Genomic DNA, 20,323 nt, shown 5'->3' on the forward strand with positions numbered 1-20,323 from the left:
TATTATTCTCACAATAAGACAGTGGAGCAGGTACTGTTATTATTACTCTTTTATAAAAGAAGAAATGGAAGCGTTTTTAAGTGGGTTGTATAACTGACCTAAGGTCGTTCAGCCGTAAGTGACAGAGCCGGGATTTGATGCAGCGTATTCTGACTCCAGAGTTACCACTTCACCACCACCACCACTCCGTACACATCTGTATATACACAGACATGCACACGTGTGTTTATGTGTTTAGTATATAATTACGTATTATATTTTATATAGAATATAAATAAATAAAAATCTCTGTAGGTGTTAGATTTGTGTTCCTTTATCATATCATGTTTGCTTGTTATTTCTCTGCTTTCACAAGTTGTGCTTGAGAGATAAATTAATAACAAAAGCTAGTTGCTTCTGTTACTTTGTTATTACTATGAGTAATTAAGAGTATTTCCTATAGAATCTATAGGAGAAAAGGTCTGAATTGTCACATTGGCTGGATGGCAAGAGATAAATTGTCTTACTAACAAGATTTAAACTTGAGGTACCTTCAGCTAATGTTTACGTTGCTAAAATATTATTCCTTGGTACTTAATGTTAAAGTTTGTTTTTAAAAGTTTAAAAAAACGTTAAACTTTGTTTTAAAAGGTTAAGACAAATAAGACAATAAGACAAATTTGGGGAAATCAAAATGGTTTTTTTTTTCCTACTTCAGATACAATAACTATAGTTAGAATGTTGAGTTGAGGTTTTAAAAAAAATTTCCTGACCAAAAGCCCACTAGAGGTTAAAGAAGGTTGTATAGTGCTGTATGTAAAGAATTCGAACTTATAAACACTTTCCTCTGGCTTTTTTTTTTTTTTGGCGGTACGCAGGCCTCTCACCGCTGCAGCCTCTCCCGTTGCAGAGCACAGGCTCCGGACGCACAGGCTCAGCGGCCATGGCTCACGGGCCCAGCCGCTCCGCGGCATGTGGAATCCTCCCAGACCAGGGCCCGAACCCGTGTCCCCTGCATCGGCAGGCGGACTCCCAACCACTGCGCCACCAGGGAAGCCCTTTCCTCCTCTGGCTTTTAATTAGAAAAGTAATCCATGGTTAATAAAGAAAGAAAAAAGTCCTCTCTCCCCACCACAAAGAATTGAATCATCCCTCATCCCACCATTCAAAAATAATATTTTGGTGTGTATCCCTTGAATTTTATGTGCACAAATAGAATTTTTGTTTGTTTAAAAAATAAGGATCATCTTGCTTTGAATCTGATGTCTTTTAATGAGTGATGTATTATAAACATCTTATTACCATGTTAAAAAATAAAAATACAAATCATAATTATAATGGCTACATAGTGTTCTACTCTGTGTAATTTACTTAACTAGTCTCCTTTTGTTGAATATTTAGATTATTTCCAACTTATTTGCAATTATAAATAACACTGTAGTTAATGTTATTATATACTTCCATATGCACCCCTATCCAAAATTTCTGTAGGATAACGATAGAATTGTTGAATTATACGTTGCCCTCCAGAAAGTTAATTTTCATTTCTTCTGGAAGTAAGTAGAATTATTCATTTTCCCACAACCAGCCTATCCTAAGAAGTATTATTATTTTTGATCTTTGGCAGTCATTTTTCTCCTTTAAAAATCTATCAGTGGACAGGTGAAATGACAATTTATGGGAATCTGAAATATATATTATGGCATGTTTTAAGTTTCAAGTACAAAACATCATTAGTGACTTGTGCTAGTAAAGGCACAAAGTGAAGAATGAAAGTGGATAAGGAAAATAATAATCAGTAACAAATTATTTAAATTTTTAATTACATTATAAAAGACTAGCAAATCTTGTGAGTGTGAGAATGATTCATGAAATAAAGTGACTGAAGTTGAAAGGTAGCAAGTTTGTGTGATTGGGCAAATAATCGACCTTTGAAATTTGCTACTATTTAGTTAAAATATAAATTTTAAAGTATAAATTTTAGTTAAAATATAAATTTGGAGAGAGAGAAGTGTATTGAATGCCAAGAAAGTATCTTTGTTCTTAATGGTGCCACATAATACAGAAAATAAAGTGCCACTGTTTTTTCCTATAGCATTCAAGTTTCCAAATATATTGATGATTGGAGGTGGAAAGGAGCAAAAGAAAAAAATTTAAATACGATTAGTTCCTTGTTCCTTTAGAACAAGAGGGCAGAACTGTTGGGTGAAATATAATTCTAGACTGCAGACACAAGTCCAGTAATAAGTTTTTGTGGGCTAACAAAAAAGCTTAAAAAAGAAAAGAGAGAACACACCTTCCAGGAAAATGGATCCCTTTGCTGGATTTATTTAATAGTACAGTAGGTGTGTGTTGGTTAAGTTATCAGGTTACAAGGATAAAGACATACTTAGGATATCTCACTGAAAAAGAATTTATTATGAGAATATCCAGAGAATTAAGGTGCTTCCTCAGCACTTGAACAGTGAGGCCTGGTGGAGAATTGTTTAGGATACTGAGACAATTCTGATAGCTAGAAGCTACTGAAGTAGCTTTCCTTGTAACTGAGCCTCTCTCTTTCTGCTGCTTTCTGCCTGCTATTCCTGTTCTACTTCCTGACTCTGCTTTCCCTTATGGCTTCAGTAGGTGGCTAGGTAGCTAGGTAGTAGGAAAGAAGGAAGGGAGAGAAGGATAGGAAGAGAAGGAATCTGTCATCTCATATCTTCTGCTTATTGCCTTCTGTGTTTTGTATGTTTTTTGTGTCCGTGTGTATCTCACATTCAGATTCTCTAAGAGAGTATCTTCTTACAGAGAGTTCCCTAGAGAGAGTATCCCTATTGGAAAGAATTCTGCCAGGCCATTTTATAAATTGCTCGTCAAGCTCAAGACGATTGCTTTTGGCTCAGGTGCCAAAACTCTGGTCTAACTCATTGTGGACAAGATGGTAGAGTAACATGGACCTAAGACTCTCATCTGAGGGTTGTAAGGCTGGCTGACAATCAGGGTACTATCTGGTACAAGAAAACTGAAATAATTTGCCAGTCTTTGCCCCTCCAGGTACCCTATCACTGAGATTAGCTCTAAAGACAGGAAATTATTGATGCCATCAGCTGAACACAGTTGTGAAAGGCTCTTTACTATTTTCCTTTCCCAAATGAAATTAAATGTCTTCTATTCTTTCTGTATAATATTTTGAAAAGCATACCAGTTTATTAGAAATAAATACATATCTAATTATGCTATTACAAAAGGAATTATCATTATTTAAATAGATATATAGTCCCAAGCAGACTTTTTTAATTTAAGAAAATGCATTGTTTCCTTTCAGCTTTAGAATCAGAGACACTTGAGTTTAATTCTACTTCTGCCACTTACTGGGTCTTAGCTTGGCCAAGTTCATTTACTAGGCTCAGTTCCTCATCTGTTTTTTTTTTTAATGATGATAAACTTCTCATCATAGAGTTATGGGAGGATACATGAAATGATATATGTAAGATACTTGATACAGTGTCTAGCACAAAACAAACGATTGATAAATGCTACAGTTTTTGTTATTACTGACTGAGACATGGAAATAGTCTCATTAAAAATATCTAATCAGTGTTAATGATACTCATTAAAAGAAACTATACTCGGGCTTCCCTGGTGGCGCAGTGGTTGGGAGTCCGCCTGCCGATGCAGGGGACACGGGTTTGTGCCCCGGTCTGGGAGGATCCCACATGCTGCGGAGCGGCTGGGCCCGTGAGCCATGGCCGCTGACCCTGCACGTCTGGAGCCTGTGGTCCGCAGTGGGAGAGGCCGCAGCAGTGAGAGGCCCGCGTACCGCAAAAAAAAAAAAAAAAAAAAAAAAAAAAAAAGAAACTATACTCATTTCACTTTCTGAAGTATCTGTTAAACATCTCCAGTGGAAAGTATATGACACAAATCTAGGAAAGTATTTTTATTTTATCTCTACTTGTTTTTTTATGAAACATATTTGGCTGTTTTGCACTTCTGTTATATAAAATATTTGACATATTCACTATGTTTTGTAGTTGATTTAATCTTAGCTTATAGTTTTAAGAGGAGGGTCGGAAATGCTCTTATCCAGTCTCTAGCACCACAGCCTGACATTACCATTACATCTCCAGGGACTCCACATGTACACTATTTATATATGTGTCAGTATTCTTACTTCTGGATTCTTAAACACAGGTTTTTTAGATATCCACAGTATCTTCTCAGATACAGAGTATTCCACTCTGGGTTTAAAATATATTTCTGATGTTTTTTCATAACTCTAGACAATTATTATTCTTGTTTACATTTTCTAGGTTTGAAGAGAAGGCCCAAATGGATCCCCTTAGTGCTCTGAAATATCTACAAAATGATCTTTATATAACTGTGGATCATTCAGACCCAGAAGAGACAAAAGAGGTAAAGGTGGTAATAAACTTCAGAAATTGAACAATTAAAAAATTGTCTTTCTAACTTATATTTGTTGACTTTGCTCTTGGGTGTTTAAAGGAAAGTGAGGAAAATATGATGACAATAAAAATCTTAAAAATGGTACAGAGCAGATGAAATAAAAATTGAGTAGACATATTTTCATGTGGTAATCGAAGATTCAAGTCACACAAAAACCTGTGATCCACTCAGAAAAGGATTCTCAGTTATAAAGTTTTAAGTAGTCATTAGATTTTGTATTGGGAAGGAAATAGAAAATTTTACTTCTGCCGTAGTTCCATACTTCTTTTACTTAAGGGTTACATGAAGTTCAGTATAAACTTTTTCTACTGATACTCGAAAATCCCCCTAAAAGAAGAAAGAAAACTCTCCTTTATTGTAAGGAGAAAGTGAAGAGAGGTTGGTGGGAGTAGAATCTTTGCTGGCTTGATATTTAGTTACATGAATGTTGTAGCAGTACAGTTTTACCATAGGCTACTAACTTCGTTCATCAGACTTAGAACTTAGTAACAGATCATTACTTTTCAGTTTTTTTGATACATAACATGGGATGGAAGCAACTGTTTCTAAGATTTAATATTCTTAGGGCATATTTTCGTATCCACAGTGTGTGAATATACCTGCAATGAGTTTCATGGTCTTACAACCTCTCTTCCAACTTCTAAGACTCCTTTTGTCACTTCTTCCTTTTGCCAACTATTCTTGTTCATAGTTATCTAGCAACATCTGAACTGCTTATTTTGCCTTCCATTCTCAGAATTGGTGATTATATGTAGTTCTGTTCCTTACATCTATTTCCCTGTTAGCTGTTGCTGTGCTTTGGCTTTGTAATAGCAACATCAAGCAGTGTTTTCCTCTGTTCAGCATTGACACAGGTATCAGACTGAATGGCTTTCAGGTACCAGGTTCATTGTACATTCAAGCAGAAGAGCCTGCATGTCCTTGGCACCAAAACAAAGAAATACTCTTTCATAGTTGCCTACTGTGAAAATAAGCCCTAGTTCTCTCACTCAGTATTGGTTACAACCCTTCAGTATGTGGAGAATCAGCAGAACACATTTTAAAACCCCCTGAAAGAGGACAGTTAATTGTCTTTTCTTGAGTCTTCAGTCAATTCATGATACTGTTTGAAATAGGGAGAATTGTCATGATTTTGCCAAGTAGCAGAATATATTTGGTTTAATCTGTTATGGCTTAAAAACTGAACATAGTTGTGAAGAGTCCATTAATGTTCATTTTGTTAGACCATGCATTTGATAGTTATAAATGGATTTTCTTGTGTTTTCACCATAGTCTGTCTAAAATGGCTATAATCCGGAATTCATTTTTCTTTTATTTTTTAAAACCAAACCAAAACAAAATATTTCAAAGTAAATAATTTCAACTGTGTGAGTTGCAAGGAGGCCAAAGAAAATAGACAGTTTGCTCTTAAAGCTAAGCTAGTAGGAAAGTGCAGGACAGGGAGGTATCTCAAGTTCAAACAGTCATTTTAAGAATTTTGGTAGTGGGTTTCTCTTTTCCTGAAGAGTATCAAATTGTGATTTTGTATGCCACAGACTTCCACTCCATTTCTAAAAAGCTGTATCTATCAAGATTTGTTTAACCCTAGTAGAAGTTAATAAAAATGATGTTATTCATGTGTATTCAGCATCAGAATCACTTTAGAAACTTTTTCAGAACAATACCCTCACCCTAAGAGTCTCCTCTGTCTGCTCTTTTACAACGGAAAACTGAAAACACACCTAAAAAATTGAGAAGTACTGGTCTGTAAGATTATTCTTTTGTTTAAAAACGTGTGAACAGATTTCGTTTGGGGAAAGAAATCCCTTGGTGACAGTTCCAGTATATATATGTACTTACAGTATCTGTTAGTGAGGTATATAGATCTTCGCTTTTCATTGTAAGAAATCATTCCCCTTTTTGAGAAAGGCCTTACTGATCTTCATTTTCTGTAGTAGCTTGATTTTGTTCTCTATGTATGTTTTACAAATTTTTCATTATATTAAATGATTTTATCAGCAACCAGAAGTGGTTTTTAGATTTTTCTCCCCCTTTTTTGGGTCATCATTGTGTCTGTTAGTCGCAAAATGCTGGTGGACTATCAACTAATGGTTCTTTGCTTTCTTCCAGTCTCCAGAGCATGGGTTCTAAATTGGTAATGAGCTTATAATAAAGCTTACGAACATTATATTTTTTTCTAGAAAAGGGCCAAGAAAAGGATGCCTAAACTGATACTACCATTTTCAGAGAGGATTCTATAATAGAGAAGGAACAAGAAAAACAAGTTTTCAGCCAGTATTGCACACTTTGTATTAATTGTCTTTCTACTGAGCTTCCAAAGTACTGATGTCATTTATTTAACAGATTGTGTAGAGTTCCTACAATATGCCAGGCATTCTTCTAGGTATAAGAGATATACCAGTGAACCAAACAAGATACTTGCCCAGGAGGTACTTACATACTAGTGGGGAGGAACAATAAACATATTAAATAAATTATACCATGCATTAGAATTCGATAAGTATTATAGGAAAGTTAAAAAGAGATCAAAAATATAAGGGGACTTCCCTGGTGGCGCAGTGGTTAAGAATCTGCCTGCCAATGCAGGGGACCCAGGTTCGAGCCCTAGTTCGGGAAGATCCCACATGCCACGGAGCAACTAAGCCCGTGTGCCGCAACTACTGAGCCTGCGCTCTAGAGCCTGCGAGCCACAACTACTGAAGCCCTCGAGCCACAACTATGGAAGCCCACGCGCCTAGAGCCTGTGCTCTGCGACAAGAGAAGCCACTGCAATGAGAAGCCTGCGCACCGCAACGAAGAGTAGCCCCTGCTTGCCGCAACTAGAGAAAGCCCGCACACAGCAACGAAGACCCAACACAGCCAAAAATAAATAAATAAATAAAACCTATGTTTTATATATATATATATATATATATATATATATATATATATATATATATATATATATATATGGGGTAAGAATTGGGCAGTTGCAGTATTAAATAGAATAATCATAATAGACCTCATTTGGAAATCAGATTTGCACAAAGACTTGAAGAATATGAGGGAGTGATCTAAGTAGATAATTTAGGGAAGGTAATTCCTAGCAAAGGGAGGGCTAGAACAGAGACCCTGGGATGAGAGTATTTGGCTTTGTTTAGAACGGCAAGGAGACACTTGTGGCTGGAGTAGAGGTAAGGAGAGTGAAAGCAGTCAGAGATGAGGTCCAAGAGGTAAGAGCAAGGATTGGCAGAACAGGTTATGAATGACTTCGTAAGTCATTATTAAGGAGTTTGGCTTTTACTCTGAATAGGGAGCTGGCTCAGGGTATTGTCCATGCAGAGGAGTGATATCATCTGCTTTATGTTTTCATTAGGTCACTCTGACTACTGTATTGAGAATAGACTAAAAGGGAACAAGGATGGAGTCAAAGAGAACTATGAGGGAGCTGTAGAAATCTAAGCAAGGGGGATTGTTGCTCAGAGCAAAGTAGTAGCAATAGAAATGGTGAGAAGTAAAAAAGGTCAGATTCTCTCTCTCCCTCCCTCCCTCCCTCTCTCTCTCTCTCTCTCTCTCTCTATATATATATATATATATATATATTTTATATACATATATATATACACACACATATATATGTATGTATGTATGTATGTATATACTTTTTTGGCTGCATGGGGTCTTCGTTGCTGCATGCGGGCTTTCTCTAGTTGCAGCAAGTGGGGGCTACTCTTCGTTGCGGTGTGCGGGCTTCTCATTGGGCGGCTTCTCTTGTTGCGGAGCATGGGCTCTAGGCACACGGGCTTCAGTAGTTGCGGTGCGTGAGCTCAGTATTTGTGGCATGCGGGCTTTAGAGTGCAGGCTCAGTAGTTGCGGCACACGGGCTTTTAGTTGCTCTGCGACATGTGGGATCTTCCTGGACCAGGATGGAACCTGTGTCCCCTGCATTGACAGGCGGATTCTTAACCACTCCGCCACCAGGGAAGTCCCCTCAGTATATTTCAAAGGTGGAACCAACGGAATTTTATGATTGGATGTAGGGTTTGAAAGAAACAACTCCAAAGTTTTGAGCCTGAAAAGCTAGAAGGATGGAGTTACTGTCAACTGAAATGAGAAGGTGGAGCCTCCTGACTGGAATCAGGAGTTTAATTTTGCATATGTTCAGTTTGAGATGCCTGTGAAACAGCCAGCTTGAGATGTTGAAGTGATAGTTGGATATTCAAGTCTGAAGCTGGGGAGAGAGGACTGACCTTATTCAGATTGTGTACTATTACTCAGTACCTGTTAAAACTCTAGGCCAGTACATAGCAGTGCCACTTATTTAATTGGATGGTTAAAATAACAGTTTTCTCCCCATCCTTCTGTTTAGAGCCAGTGAAGTTTATCTTTCATCTTAGAAGTTAGAAAAGAGCAACAAATTAACCCCAAATAAGTATTCACTAGAATATAGGAAGTTAGTAAAATAGGAAACAGTAGAAAAAATGTAAAAAGTGAAAAGTTTGTTCTTTGAAAAAGTGACTAAAATTGGTCAACCTCTAGCAAGACTTATCAAGGAAACAAATAATGAAAACATAAATTATCAACATCACAAATGAAAAGGGGAGATCATTACAGCCCTACCTATGTTAAAAGTGTACTAAGGAGATATTATGAACAAGTTTGTCAACAAATTGAGCAACTTGATGAAATGGACTAATTTCTTGAAAGATACAACTTACCAGAACTAACACAAGAAGAATTAGAAAATCTTAAGGAACTCCATATCAATTACAGAGGTTGAATTTGTAATTGAAAACTTTCCAAGAGAGAAAATACTAGGCCTGGATGGCTATATCAGTAAATTCTATCAACCCTTTAAGGAAGAAAAAATGCCAATTTGGTATAGATTCGTAGAAATCAGAATAAGACAGAACACCTTCTAAATCCTTTTATGAAGCAGCTTAACTCTGATGTAGAAACCCAAAAAAGACATTACAAGCAAAGAAAATTACAAACCAATACCCCTGTGACTGTAGGTACAAAATTCTTAAGAAAATTTTAGTTAATTGAATCCAGCAATATATAAAAAGGTTAATGCACAATAGCCAAGAGGGGGTTTATGCTAGGAGTACAAAGTTGGTTTCACATTTGAAAATCAGTATATTTCACCACATTGGCAGAATGAAAGAGGAAAACCACAGATCATCTCAATAAGTGAATAAAATCATTTGACAGAATGCAAAACCCATTGATGATAAAAGTTCTTAACAAACCAGGAATAAAGGAAACATCATAAATCTCATAAAGGGCATCTGTGAAAAACATACAGCTAGTACCATAGTTAATTGTAAAACATTAAACCCTTTCCCCTAAGATTATGACAAGGAAAGGTTGTCTGCTTCAACACCTCTATTTAGCATTGTGCCAGAAGTCCTAGCTAGTACGATATGGTAAGAAAAAGAAATAAACAGCATATAGATTTGAAAGGAGGAAGCAAAATTGTTTGCATTTTTAGATGACAAATTAAAGAATACCTAAATAAATAGAGAAATAAATCACATTTGTGGTTTGAAAGACTAAAAAGTGTTGAGATGCCCATTCTCCCCAAATTGGTTTATAATTTAATGCAGTTCCTGTCAATATTCCAGCCAGTTTGGGTTTCTTTGTTATTGAGGAGATAGACAAACTTATTCTAAAATTTAGTCGAAATGCAAAGGCTCTGGACTAGCTAAAACAATCTTGAAAAAAGAAAAAGTTGGAGGTCTCATACTTACTATCTGATTTCAGGACTCTGTATAGAGCCATAGTAATCAAGGTGGTGTGGTAATGCCTTAAGGATAGACAAATAGATCAATAGAACAGAATAGAGTTCAGAAACAGACTCATATATATGCAGTCAGTTTACTTTTTTTACCAGAGCACCAAGTCCAATAAGGAAAAAGTTTTTTTAAACAAATAGTGCTAAATAATGATATCTCAACCCCTATTTCACTTTTTTTTTTTTTTTTTTTTTTTTTGCGGTACGTGGGCCTCTCACTGTTGTGGCCTCTCCCGTTGCGGAGCACAGGCTCCGGACGCACAGGCTCAGCGGCCATGGCTCATGCGCCCAGCCGCTCCGCGGCATGTGGGATCTTCCCGGACCGGGACACGAACCCATGTCCCCTGCATCGGCAGTCGGACTCTCAACCACTGCGCCACCAGGGAAGCCCATCAACCCCTATTTCACTCTTAACACAAAAATTAAGATGGATTATGGATCTAAGTATAAAACTCAAAACAATGAAACTTTAAGAAGAAAACAGATTATCTTCACAAACTTGGGATAAGCAAAGCTTTCTTGGACATGACACAAAAGGCACTAATCATGAAAGAAAAAGTTGACAAATTGGACTTCAACAAAATTAAAATTTCTGCTCATTAAAAGACCAATATTCCTTCTTTTAACTGACCTGTTTTCCAGCATCCTCATTCAAGATAAATATGAATAGTTCTCCTAAATTTTTATTTCTTTACCAATTTGTTAAAGTACCAGTGATGCAATAGTTTTATCTTATTTTGTCATTGTTCAGTTGCATTGTCTGATTTAAACTAACTCTGGCTAGCCTGGGAGTCTAATCAACACAACATTTTTTTCACTGTAAAAAAGACCTTTGAGCCTTTATAATTATATGATAATACAATTATGTATGGCCATGGAATACCAATCTAAGTTGTAATTTAGGGATGGCTTATGCATAATAACCATGCTTTTTTTCTCAGAGTTTGATTTACACAGAGACATCAGGTGTTTTACAGTAGCATGCATTTATTTTTGAAGTGAGAATTCATATTTACTAAAAGTTCAGTAACTGTGTACAGGGCATCAGTCTCTCTACATGTGATAGATTCCCAAATGAGTAATTTTCTTTTTCTTTAATCGAAGTATAGTTGATTTACAATATTATATTAGTTTCAGGTGTGTAAAATAGTGATTCAATACTTTTACAGATTATATCCCCTTTAAAGTTATTATAAAATACTGGCTATATTCCCTGAGCTGTACAATGTATCTTTGTAGCTTATTTATTTTATACATAGTAGTTTGTACCTCTTAATCTTATCTCTGTCCTGCCCCTACCCCTTTCTGTCTTCCCATTGGTAACCGCTAGTTTGTTCTGTTCTCTCTATCTGTGAGTCTTTCTGTTTTGTTTTATTCATTCATTTATTCTTTAGGTTCCATGTATAAGTGGTAACATCTGGTATTTGTCTTTCTCTGTCTGACTTACTTCACTTAGCATAATACCCTCTAGGTCCATCCATGTTGTTGCAAATGGCATTATTTCATTCTTTTTTATGGCTGAGTAGTATTCCATTGTATATATATACCACATCTTCTCTATCCATTCATCTGTTGATGGACAGTTAGGTTGCTTCCATATCAGGCTATTGTAAATAATGCTGTTGTGAACATTGGAGTGCATGTATCTTTTCAAATTAGTGATTTCATTTTCTTTGGATGTATACTCAAGAGTGGAATTGCTGGATCATATGGTAGTGAGTAATATTTTATATTTCAGTTGACCTATTGTTCCTTAATAAATACATACTTTAATATATTTTTTAAATAAAATAATTCCAGGACTTGGTCTAGTATTTTGGAAAATGATAATAGCCGTCCCCTAGAAAAGTCAGCATGTTGTTTAATCTAAATACGGTGTTCTTGCCACTTTTTGGTGAATAGACATGCAACACATGTGCGGAGACATCCAGTGGCTAATGAATGGTCAAAATTACAGGAGTTTTTTCTCCAATGTGCTTACCTAGCTAATTTGCTTTTTTCTCTCTCTCCCCGCCCCACCCCACAGTTTCAGCTCCTAGCTTCAGCTCTGTTTAAATCTGGTTCAGATTTCACAGCTCTAGGTAAGTATTCCAGTATAATTTATCTGGCCATATGCCCTAGAATTTGGGAGGTTGGACTTCGATTTCTTTTAAATGAAACATCAGATGAGGTGTCATCCAAACAAATGAAGCAAGTTTCAAGGTAGCATGCAAAATTTCTAATAACCTGCTACAAGGTTATTTTCCAGGCATCAGTCCCCAGTTCATGGATCAGTTTGCAGTTCCTATTACACCAATTGCTGGGTTATTATGCAAACAGATGGCAATAGAAGCCTGATCAAAATAAATTAATTTGTATAACGTTGTTTTGGAATGCAGACTGTGTTACTGATATAGTTACCTGAGTTAACACTTGCTGGTTGAATGGTTTTCCTGTTTGTTCTTTGTGAAATTGTGTGGTGTCAACAGAATGGTGATGGAGTCGGCAATGAAATAAATGTTTGGGAGCAGAGGAACGAATTACCTCTTTCCTGAAAATGGATATTTTTGTATGTTGGTATCTTAATTGTTCAAGTGTTTTTCAAGCATCCCAGATATGGGCATCAGTTTTCACTTAGTAGTACTCTCATTTAGTATTAATGAATTATTAAAGTAGTTAAACTAGATTGTAGTAAAGTGGGGAGTCTGTAGAAGTTCCAGAATCCAGAGCTTTAGTCAGGTGAATTTTCAAGGATCTTTTAGTTAGGATAAGTCATTATAGCTTCAGTTTTTCAACAAGATAGTAGCCTTTTGAAGTATGGGAATTTCCAGCTTTCCTCTTGTCATTATGCAGTCACACAGTGAATGCATATTAATCTCATTAATGCTGGTGCTATTTTTAATTTGCCTTAGAGTCGAGCAATAGTATCGAAATTTTCCAGCATATGTAATATAAATACTTCTCTTTATCTTTGGAATTAAATAATACTTTGGAATATCAGTTTAATTTCTTCATTGTTTGACCTTTTGTCTCTTAAAGGTGAAACATACCTCAAAGGAAAAAAAAAACAGACATACAATGATGGTGTTTCTCACTGGGATGGGAAATAGTAGCAGTGTCTCTTGGGGTCTTGCCCTTTGTTTTGTTTTTCCTTAATGAGTAATTGAGGCTACTCTACTGATCAAGGCAACTGCAGTCCTGAGTTCTAATTCCAGAATATGTAGGATTCCACAGGGCAAGAGGACTGCTCTAAAATGTAACTCCAGTAGGTTCTCCTAAAAATTTATGTAATTGTTTACCACTATTCCATACACTCAAAGGGCTTTTAAAAAATGTTTTCAGGTTGTTAGAAATCTCAGCCCTAAGATGGAGAGTCTAGTTATAGGCATTATTTTAGAAAGTTCACATCCTTTTGAATTTTTGTCATTTGAAACAGGTTTAGTGATACAGGAACTGAGAGCCTTGCATATAGATACTCAGTTTGAATAAATGTGTGCCTTGTTAGGTACGGATACTGCAGCCCAGAGCCATTCTTTTTATTTTAATGGTGGACAGCACTGAAATATCTCTGGCTGACTTATATTTAGCCTTTAGAACAAGAATTTTTTGGCAGTCATTTGAATATGTTAGACTGGTGTCAGCAAATGTTTTACTTTTAGCTTATTAACTCTTTTCTTCTTTCTCTGCCCTATTCACTGTCAGCTAATATATTTTGTCAGGAACAGTTTGTTTTAGTTGGATTCTAAACTTCAGGTACACTGAGATCCGTACAAACACAACAGAAAAAAATACAAAAAGGGAAATTTTCTGTGGGGTTTTGTTTCCTACCTGTCTGAAGGGAGGCAGTTTAGTAGTTAAGAGATAAGAGTGTAGTATAGTGGTTAAGGGTCAGAATCTAGGTTTAGCTATCAGCTCTGCCACTTGCTAATTTTAAAAGTGACTTTGAACAATTCACTTTTCTAAGAATTAAGTTCTTCATCTATAAAATGGAGGTAAGCAGAGTACTTACCTCAAGTTGTTGAGAGAATTAAGTAATTATGAAAAACAACAAAATGAAATACTTAGTAAGTGCTCCATTCAGGTACTAGTATTACTACCTTCTTTATAAATGTAATCTTTGTAACATTGGTGAATTGGATGAGGAGCAAATTCAGATTATATGCTAATTTTAATAAGGAGAAATTTGATATGTTACTTATAAACAAAAAGTACCTTTCATAAGGTTTCATGCCTATTTAGAGTTCCTGGTTCTTATTCTCATTCATTTTCTGTCTGATTGTTTTACCTTTATGCCACTTAGAATTGAAATCTAATACGTTATTTTATGTATAGATGTATACACTTTTCATGTATAGATGACTGAATATTTTGTTTTCTAAATTATGTCCTGCGAAAATTGGCTCAACCAAACTGTCTGACTTCCTTCAGAATTCATCCAGTTTATCCTAACCTCTTAGAATTAAAGTATTTACTAATGTTATATGTAATTTAAAGATTTAGAAAGATGGAAAATGATTTGCAAACAGCTGGCATTATCTTAGTTTTGAAAAATGACTGACTTCGGAGAAAAATAACCTTTGGGGATCTTTAGCTTAGAGCTACTGTGTCTGTGTCTGTGGGCACTTTGAAGCTTGAACTTGGGCTTTCTGCTAATTTTAAGAGCATATTTTCAGCAAGGTATGTGACAGGGAAAATCTGGTCTGTAGAAGCATATTGCCTTTCTTGGTCTTCACACCTTTCTTTAGAAGTTTTATAGTCCGTATGCAATGTGCAAGTATGAATTCAGACAACTATTTAAAATATTTTATGTCTGAAGTACAATGCTCTTTGGCAGTGTGTTGACATTCGTGAATGAGGAACCTTAGGGATTTCACAGCATTTACTGTGCCCTTTTAGCCTTTATACTTGTACTAAATCCACCAAACTTAGATTTCAGCAAGAGACTTTCTTCAACCTCCTGTCTTTAGCCCACATGTTTACAGGTGATTTTTATATAATAATGAGTTTATTTTAGAAATAAGAAATGTAAACACAAAGAAACTTCTATGTAGGAGAAAAATGAGAATTCTTGCTATTTCTTCCTTATTACCATAAATAGGAAAAGCTACCTAGTCTGTATAGGATGTTAACTTTAAAGTATATTCCTGGGGCTTCCCTGGTGGCGCAGTGGTTAAGAATCCACCTGCGAATGCAGGGGACACGAGTTCAAGCCCTGGGCCGGGAAGATCCCACATGCCGCAGAGCAACTAAGCCCGTGCACCACAACTACTGAGCCTGCGCTCTAGAGCCTGCAAGCCACAACTGCTGAGCCCACGTGCCACAACTGCTGAAGCCCGCGCATCTAGAGCCCGTGCTCTGCAACAAGGGAAGTCACCGCAGTGAGAAGCCCGTGCACCGCAACAAAGATTAGACCTCACTTGCCAAAACTAGAGAAAGCCTGTGCGCAGCAATAAAGACCCAATGCAGCCAAAAAAAATGAATAAATAAAATTAATTTTTGAAAAAAATTTTTTAAAAGTATATTCCTAATAGGTCACTTTCTTTTAGACCAGTCATTGTCTTCAGTCACAATAGTAATGATAAAGTGATAGCTATTATTTATTGAGCACTTACTGTGAGACCAGGTACTATTCTAAACACTTTACATGTCATAACTCACTTAATCTTCATAATAACCCTATGAAGTGGCACTAGTATGATCCCCTTTTATTATATGTGAAGAAACTGGAACACAGAGAGGCTAAAGTAAGTTACCCAGGAATAGTGCTAGTGAGTAGCAAAACCAGGATTCACACCTTAGTAGTTTGGCTTCAGAACTAAATCACTAACTGTACTACCTCTCATTGAGCTTTACCAGTTTCCACTACTCTGAGCGATAAGTTCCTCATTCCACTGTATGGTGAAAATGAAGTGAGAGAAACAGTAGTTAGGAGCATGAGATTTAAAATCAGTACAACCTTTTTTGTCCTGTCTCTACCATTTAAGTAGTCATGTTGCTATTGATGAGTTTCCTGGTGCCCCACCCATTTTTAATATATATATTTTTTAATATTAAGATTCTCTTTGAACAACTTCCCTCAGTCCCTGCCTGCTTCCCTCAAGTGTAACCACTTGTATTTGGCAGATCTTTATACACCGACATACAGGTAGAGTTGATTCCCATTATTCACAGTAATAGTCTATGAAGTCACCTATAACACTGAATTGGTGAATACTGACCCTTTGCTCCTATGGAAAATACAGAGATAGGGTTCCTGTAAGCCTCTTGTCACAGACTTTTTGTCAATTGATTAATAACATAATGTTGCTTTCTTTCAACAGGAACACACCTTGTGTATTTATACTGTTGATTCATTAACATTGAACGTACACCAACAGCACTATAACTCATTCCTGAATGAAGCTTATCTAACATGTATTTTCTTCATAAGGCACATTGCAACCTTCTTGCACTTAGGAACACTAGCCAGCACTTCAACACCACACTTGGGGGCCATTTTCAGCAGTGAAGTCACCAACAAAAAACACAGAATGTGAAGAACATGACACCAAGTAGACTGTGAAAAGGACACTTGTTTATAGTATGAGAACTGAAACAAGAAGGCAGAGCATTACCTAGTTGACCTCAGTTGAGAACATATATTTACATGTGGTGACTCAAATTTTTGCCACTCTGTGTATGTCTGTAAGTGACCACAAAAGTGGCACTAATACTGATTTGGGGGTTACAAATTTTAGCTAGTAAGCAAATGTACAAATATGGAATCTGTGAATAATGAGGATCAACTGTATATATGTGTACACACACACACACATACACATACATAGATGTATGGTTTTATGTTTTCTGGTTTTATTTATTACATAATATAAAAACATGTATTCTCCACATAACTTTTTAAAATTTAATGATGTGGCTTGGAGGTGCTTACATGAAACTATACTAGATTTATTGTATTTGTAAGTGATACACAATATCCCATAATAGGGATCTACCATAATTTAACCATTCATCTAATGAGAGTGTAAATTTCAAGTTCATAAACTGAATTCATAAACTGAATCTGATCATAAGGAAGCAGTCAGACACCCCAAATTTAATACATTCTACTACATTACTGCTCTTTGTTTTTTTAATAACAGTGTCACAAACAAAAGAAAAACAAAGGTTGAGGAACTATTCCAGGCTAAAGAGATTGGATAACTAAATATAGTGTTTGATCTTGAATTTTAGATTAGTGGGGAAAATGACTATAAAAAAGATTTTCGAGACATAAATGTTAAATTTCCTAAATTTAATATATAGTCGTTATTTAACTTTTTTTTTTTTTTTTTTTTGCGTTACGCGGGCCTCTCACTGTTGTGGCCTCTCCCGTTGCGGAGCACAGGCTCCGGACACGCAGGCTCAGCAGCCAATGGTTCACCGGCCCAGCCGCTCCGCGGCATGTGGGATCTTCCCGGACCGGGGCACAAACCCGCGTCCCCTGCATCGGCAGGTGGACTCTCAACCACTGCACCACCAGGGAAGCCCATATAGTAGTTATTTAAGTGAATGTTCTTGTTCTTAGGTGAAATGAACTCAAGTATTTAGGGGTGAAGATGTCTACAATTTACTCCCAAGTAGTTCCACAAAAAAGTATGAGTGGGGTATACAAACACACTTAGAGAACAAGAGAGAATGAAAAAATATGTGGCAAAATGTTAACAATTGGTTAATCTAGGTAAGGATATATGTATATGAATGAATGTTGTACTATTCTTGAAACTTTCCTGTGAGTTTGAAATTTTTCAAAATAAGTCGAAAATAAAGCAACTTAGAAAACTCAGAAAAACATAAAATAGAAAAAATATAATCTCACCATTCAGAGGTAACCTTTGTTTACATTTTGGAGTATTTCCTTCCATTCATTTGTGTGATATAGTAGTAGGCTTTGTTAAATCTAAAATTCATCTCAAAGAAGTAAACATTTGCCCTCACACTTAGAATAGTAATAATTTTTTTTTTTTAAAATAAGGAGGAATATACCTTTCTTGAGGCATTGTTTATTTTCCTTCCAGGAAACTGGTATCCTTGGCAATGTTTTTTCTGTTCTGTTCATGTTCTTTACAAGATTAAAAGGCAGATTGCATCTAAAAATGTATTCTAAGTTAACTGAAAATCAGTCCAATTTGATATAGTCTTCACTGATTATCATGGCATAAAGAACTTTCTGGCACTATTTCTGTTTCTGATGGCATTCAGTAGGCCTCTCATATTCAGTTAGCCATCTCAGGAATGGGGAAAATCAATAGACTACTTTGTTTATTTTCTCATTTTCATTCTTCATATGTGCATAAGAAATTTGAAGCAGCTGGGGGAGCAATACTATTATTACTGGCTGACTAAAGGAAAGAGTCATCTCACTGAATATTCCCTTGGCTGGAGTAAACTTGAAAATTAAGTGTTTACTAGATATTAAGGGGGAAAAATCTTACGGTTCAACGATCTTAGCCTTTTTAGAATGTCTTTCACTAGAACATTCATCTAGATAAAAGGAGTTCATTGCTCTCTATTTTTCACATGATGTGTGCCTAGCATAGAACCTGATGCATAGTACCATAAATACATGGTATTTCCTATGTGCCAGGTATCGTTCTGTTTATTATAGATGTATTTCTTAACCTCAGCTGTCTGTATTTTCACTCAGTTCTCTGAGACTTCTTGCAGCTCTCCGGGACTTAATGATTTTAGACTACTTTCTAAAGACCCCTTTCATTTTGATTATATTTTTATTATCAAAAAATGTTTACTGCTCAAAAGCATTAAAAAGTCAGTAAAGAGGAATGAAAATTCCTCAGTGGACTAGAAGAGGAAAATGCTTATAAGGAAAAGAAGAGAAATCAATATTAGTTTCTAAAGTACTAGTCATTCTGCTAGGTGGTTTTCACCTAATTGCATTTAATCTGCACTGTAAACCTATGACATGAACAGGATTATCACAGATTTATAGCTGAGGAAACAGTTGCAGAAAGGCTGATTACCTTACCTAAGATCATACCATTGCTAGGTAGTAGAACTGGGATCAGGACCTATGTCTGTCTGGTTTCAAAGCCTGATTTGGTTTTGGTTTTTCCATTATACATTGCTGCTTTTCTGTTACATGTTGAGTTTTAAACACAGTGGATGAGTTTCTTTATATCTCTCCTTCACCAGGCTTTTCAGATGTGGATCACACCTATGCTCAAAGAACTCAGCTCTTTGACACCTTAGTAAATTTCTTTCCTGACAGCATGACTCCTCCTAAAGGCAACCTGGTGGACCTCATCACACTGTGACTGAAGAGTACCTGGACAGAAATGGAGCACAGGAGTCTCTGCTTTCAGTATTCTGGATTTCAACTCTGTTGACTGACAATTAGGCTGCAGTGACTGAGGACTGCACCAGAATTTTGAAGGGATCTTTGCTGTCACAAATTTTAACCCTCTTCCTTCACACCTGACCTCAACCCCATAGCCCTCATCCCCTTCCAAAATAAGGCTAATAAAGTGAAATCGGTATACTTCCCATTTAAATATATATATATATATTTTTTATTACTTTAACTTTTAAGAATTCATGAGTATAAAAGAAAAAATAATCAGGCAGTATACCCTTTTCTGATTTTTATTTCATTTTTATAAAATTGGGGCAAGTAAGCACTGTTCACAGACGCAGTGCTACAAGAATTGGAATTTTGTTGTTGGGTTGTTTGGCCTTTCTTCTTCTTTCTTCCCATTTCACTTTACCTTGAGTCACACAGCTGCTTGTAAGTGATACGTATCATTTGTTTACCTCTTCATTCTTAACAGTATATAGTTCTGTAGGGCAATTGATGTATGTTTAAGTGATATATGTGTCTCTGTTGACTAGAGTCTTGTATTACATTAAACAGTAGGAGGAAGGGGGCTCTAATTTACGCTCCTTGTCATAGAACTAAAAAGTGAAACCTGAGATTGATCCCCACACTTATCTGAGATTGGTATATAGTATTTCTATAATGATATATTTTATAGTGGATATTACAAAGCTTTGAGTCACAGAAACCTTAAACTGAGGAGAGAATACAGTTCAGAACCTTAAAGAGCCACTCTCAAAATTACCAGCGGGAGGATTCTAGTTGTGATT

General features: G+C 36.1%; 1 protein-coding gene across 1 annotated transcript in view; it reads left to right on the forward strand.

Annotated features, from left to right (window-relative positions):
- Positions 1 to 19,718, forward strand: part of MKLN1 (muskelin 1) — a gene marked incomplete at its 5' end in the record, with an annotated part of 178,683 nt that extends 158,965 nt beyond the window's left edge. The window contains 3 exons of the mRNA XM_079711119.1: positions 4,272 to 4,374; positions 12,228 to 12,282; positions 19,373 to 19,718. Coding sequence (XP_079567245.1) covers positions 4,272 to 4,374; positions 12,228 to 12,282; positions 19,373 to 19,494 — 280 coding nt within the window. The 3' untranslated portion in view covers positions 19,495 to 19,718. The remainder of the gene's footprint in view (positions 1 to 4,271; positions 4,375 to 12,227; positions 12,283 to 19,372) is intronic.
- Positions 19,719 to 20,323: the final 605 nt, after the last annotated feature.

Source organism: Hyperoodon ampullatus (genome assembly GCF_949752795.1).
Source record: "Hyperoodon ampullatus genome assembly, chromosome: 9".
Classification (NCBI taxonomy): domain Eukaryota; kingdom Metazoa; phylum Chordata; class Mammalia; order Artiodactyla; family Ziphiidae; genus Hyperoodon; species Hyperoodon ampullatus.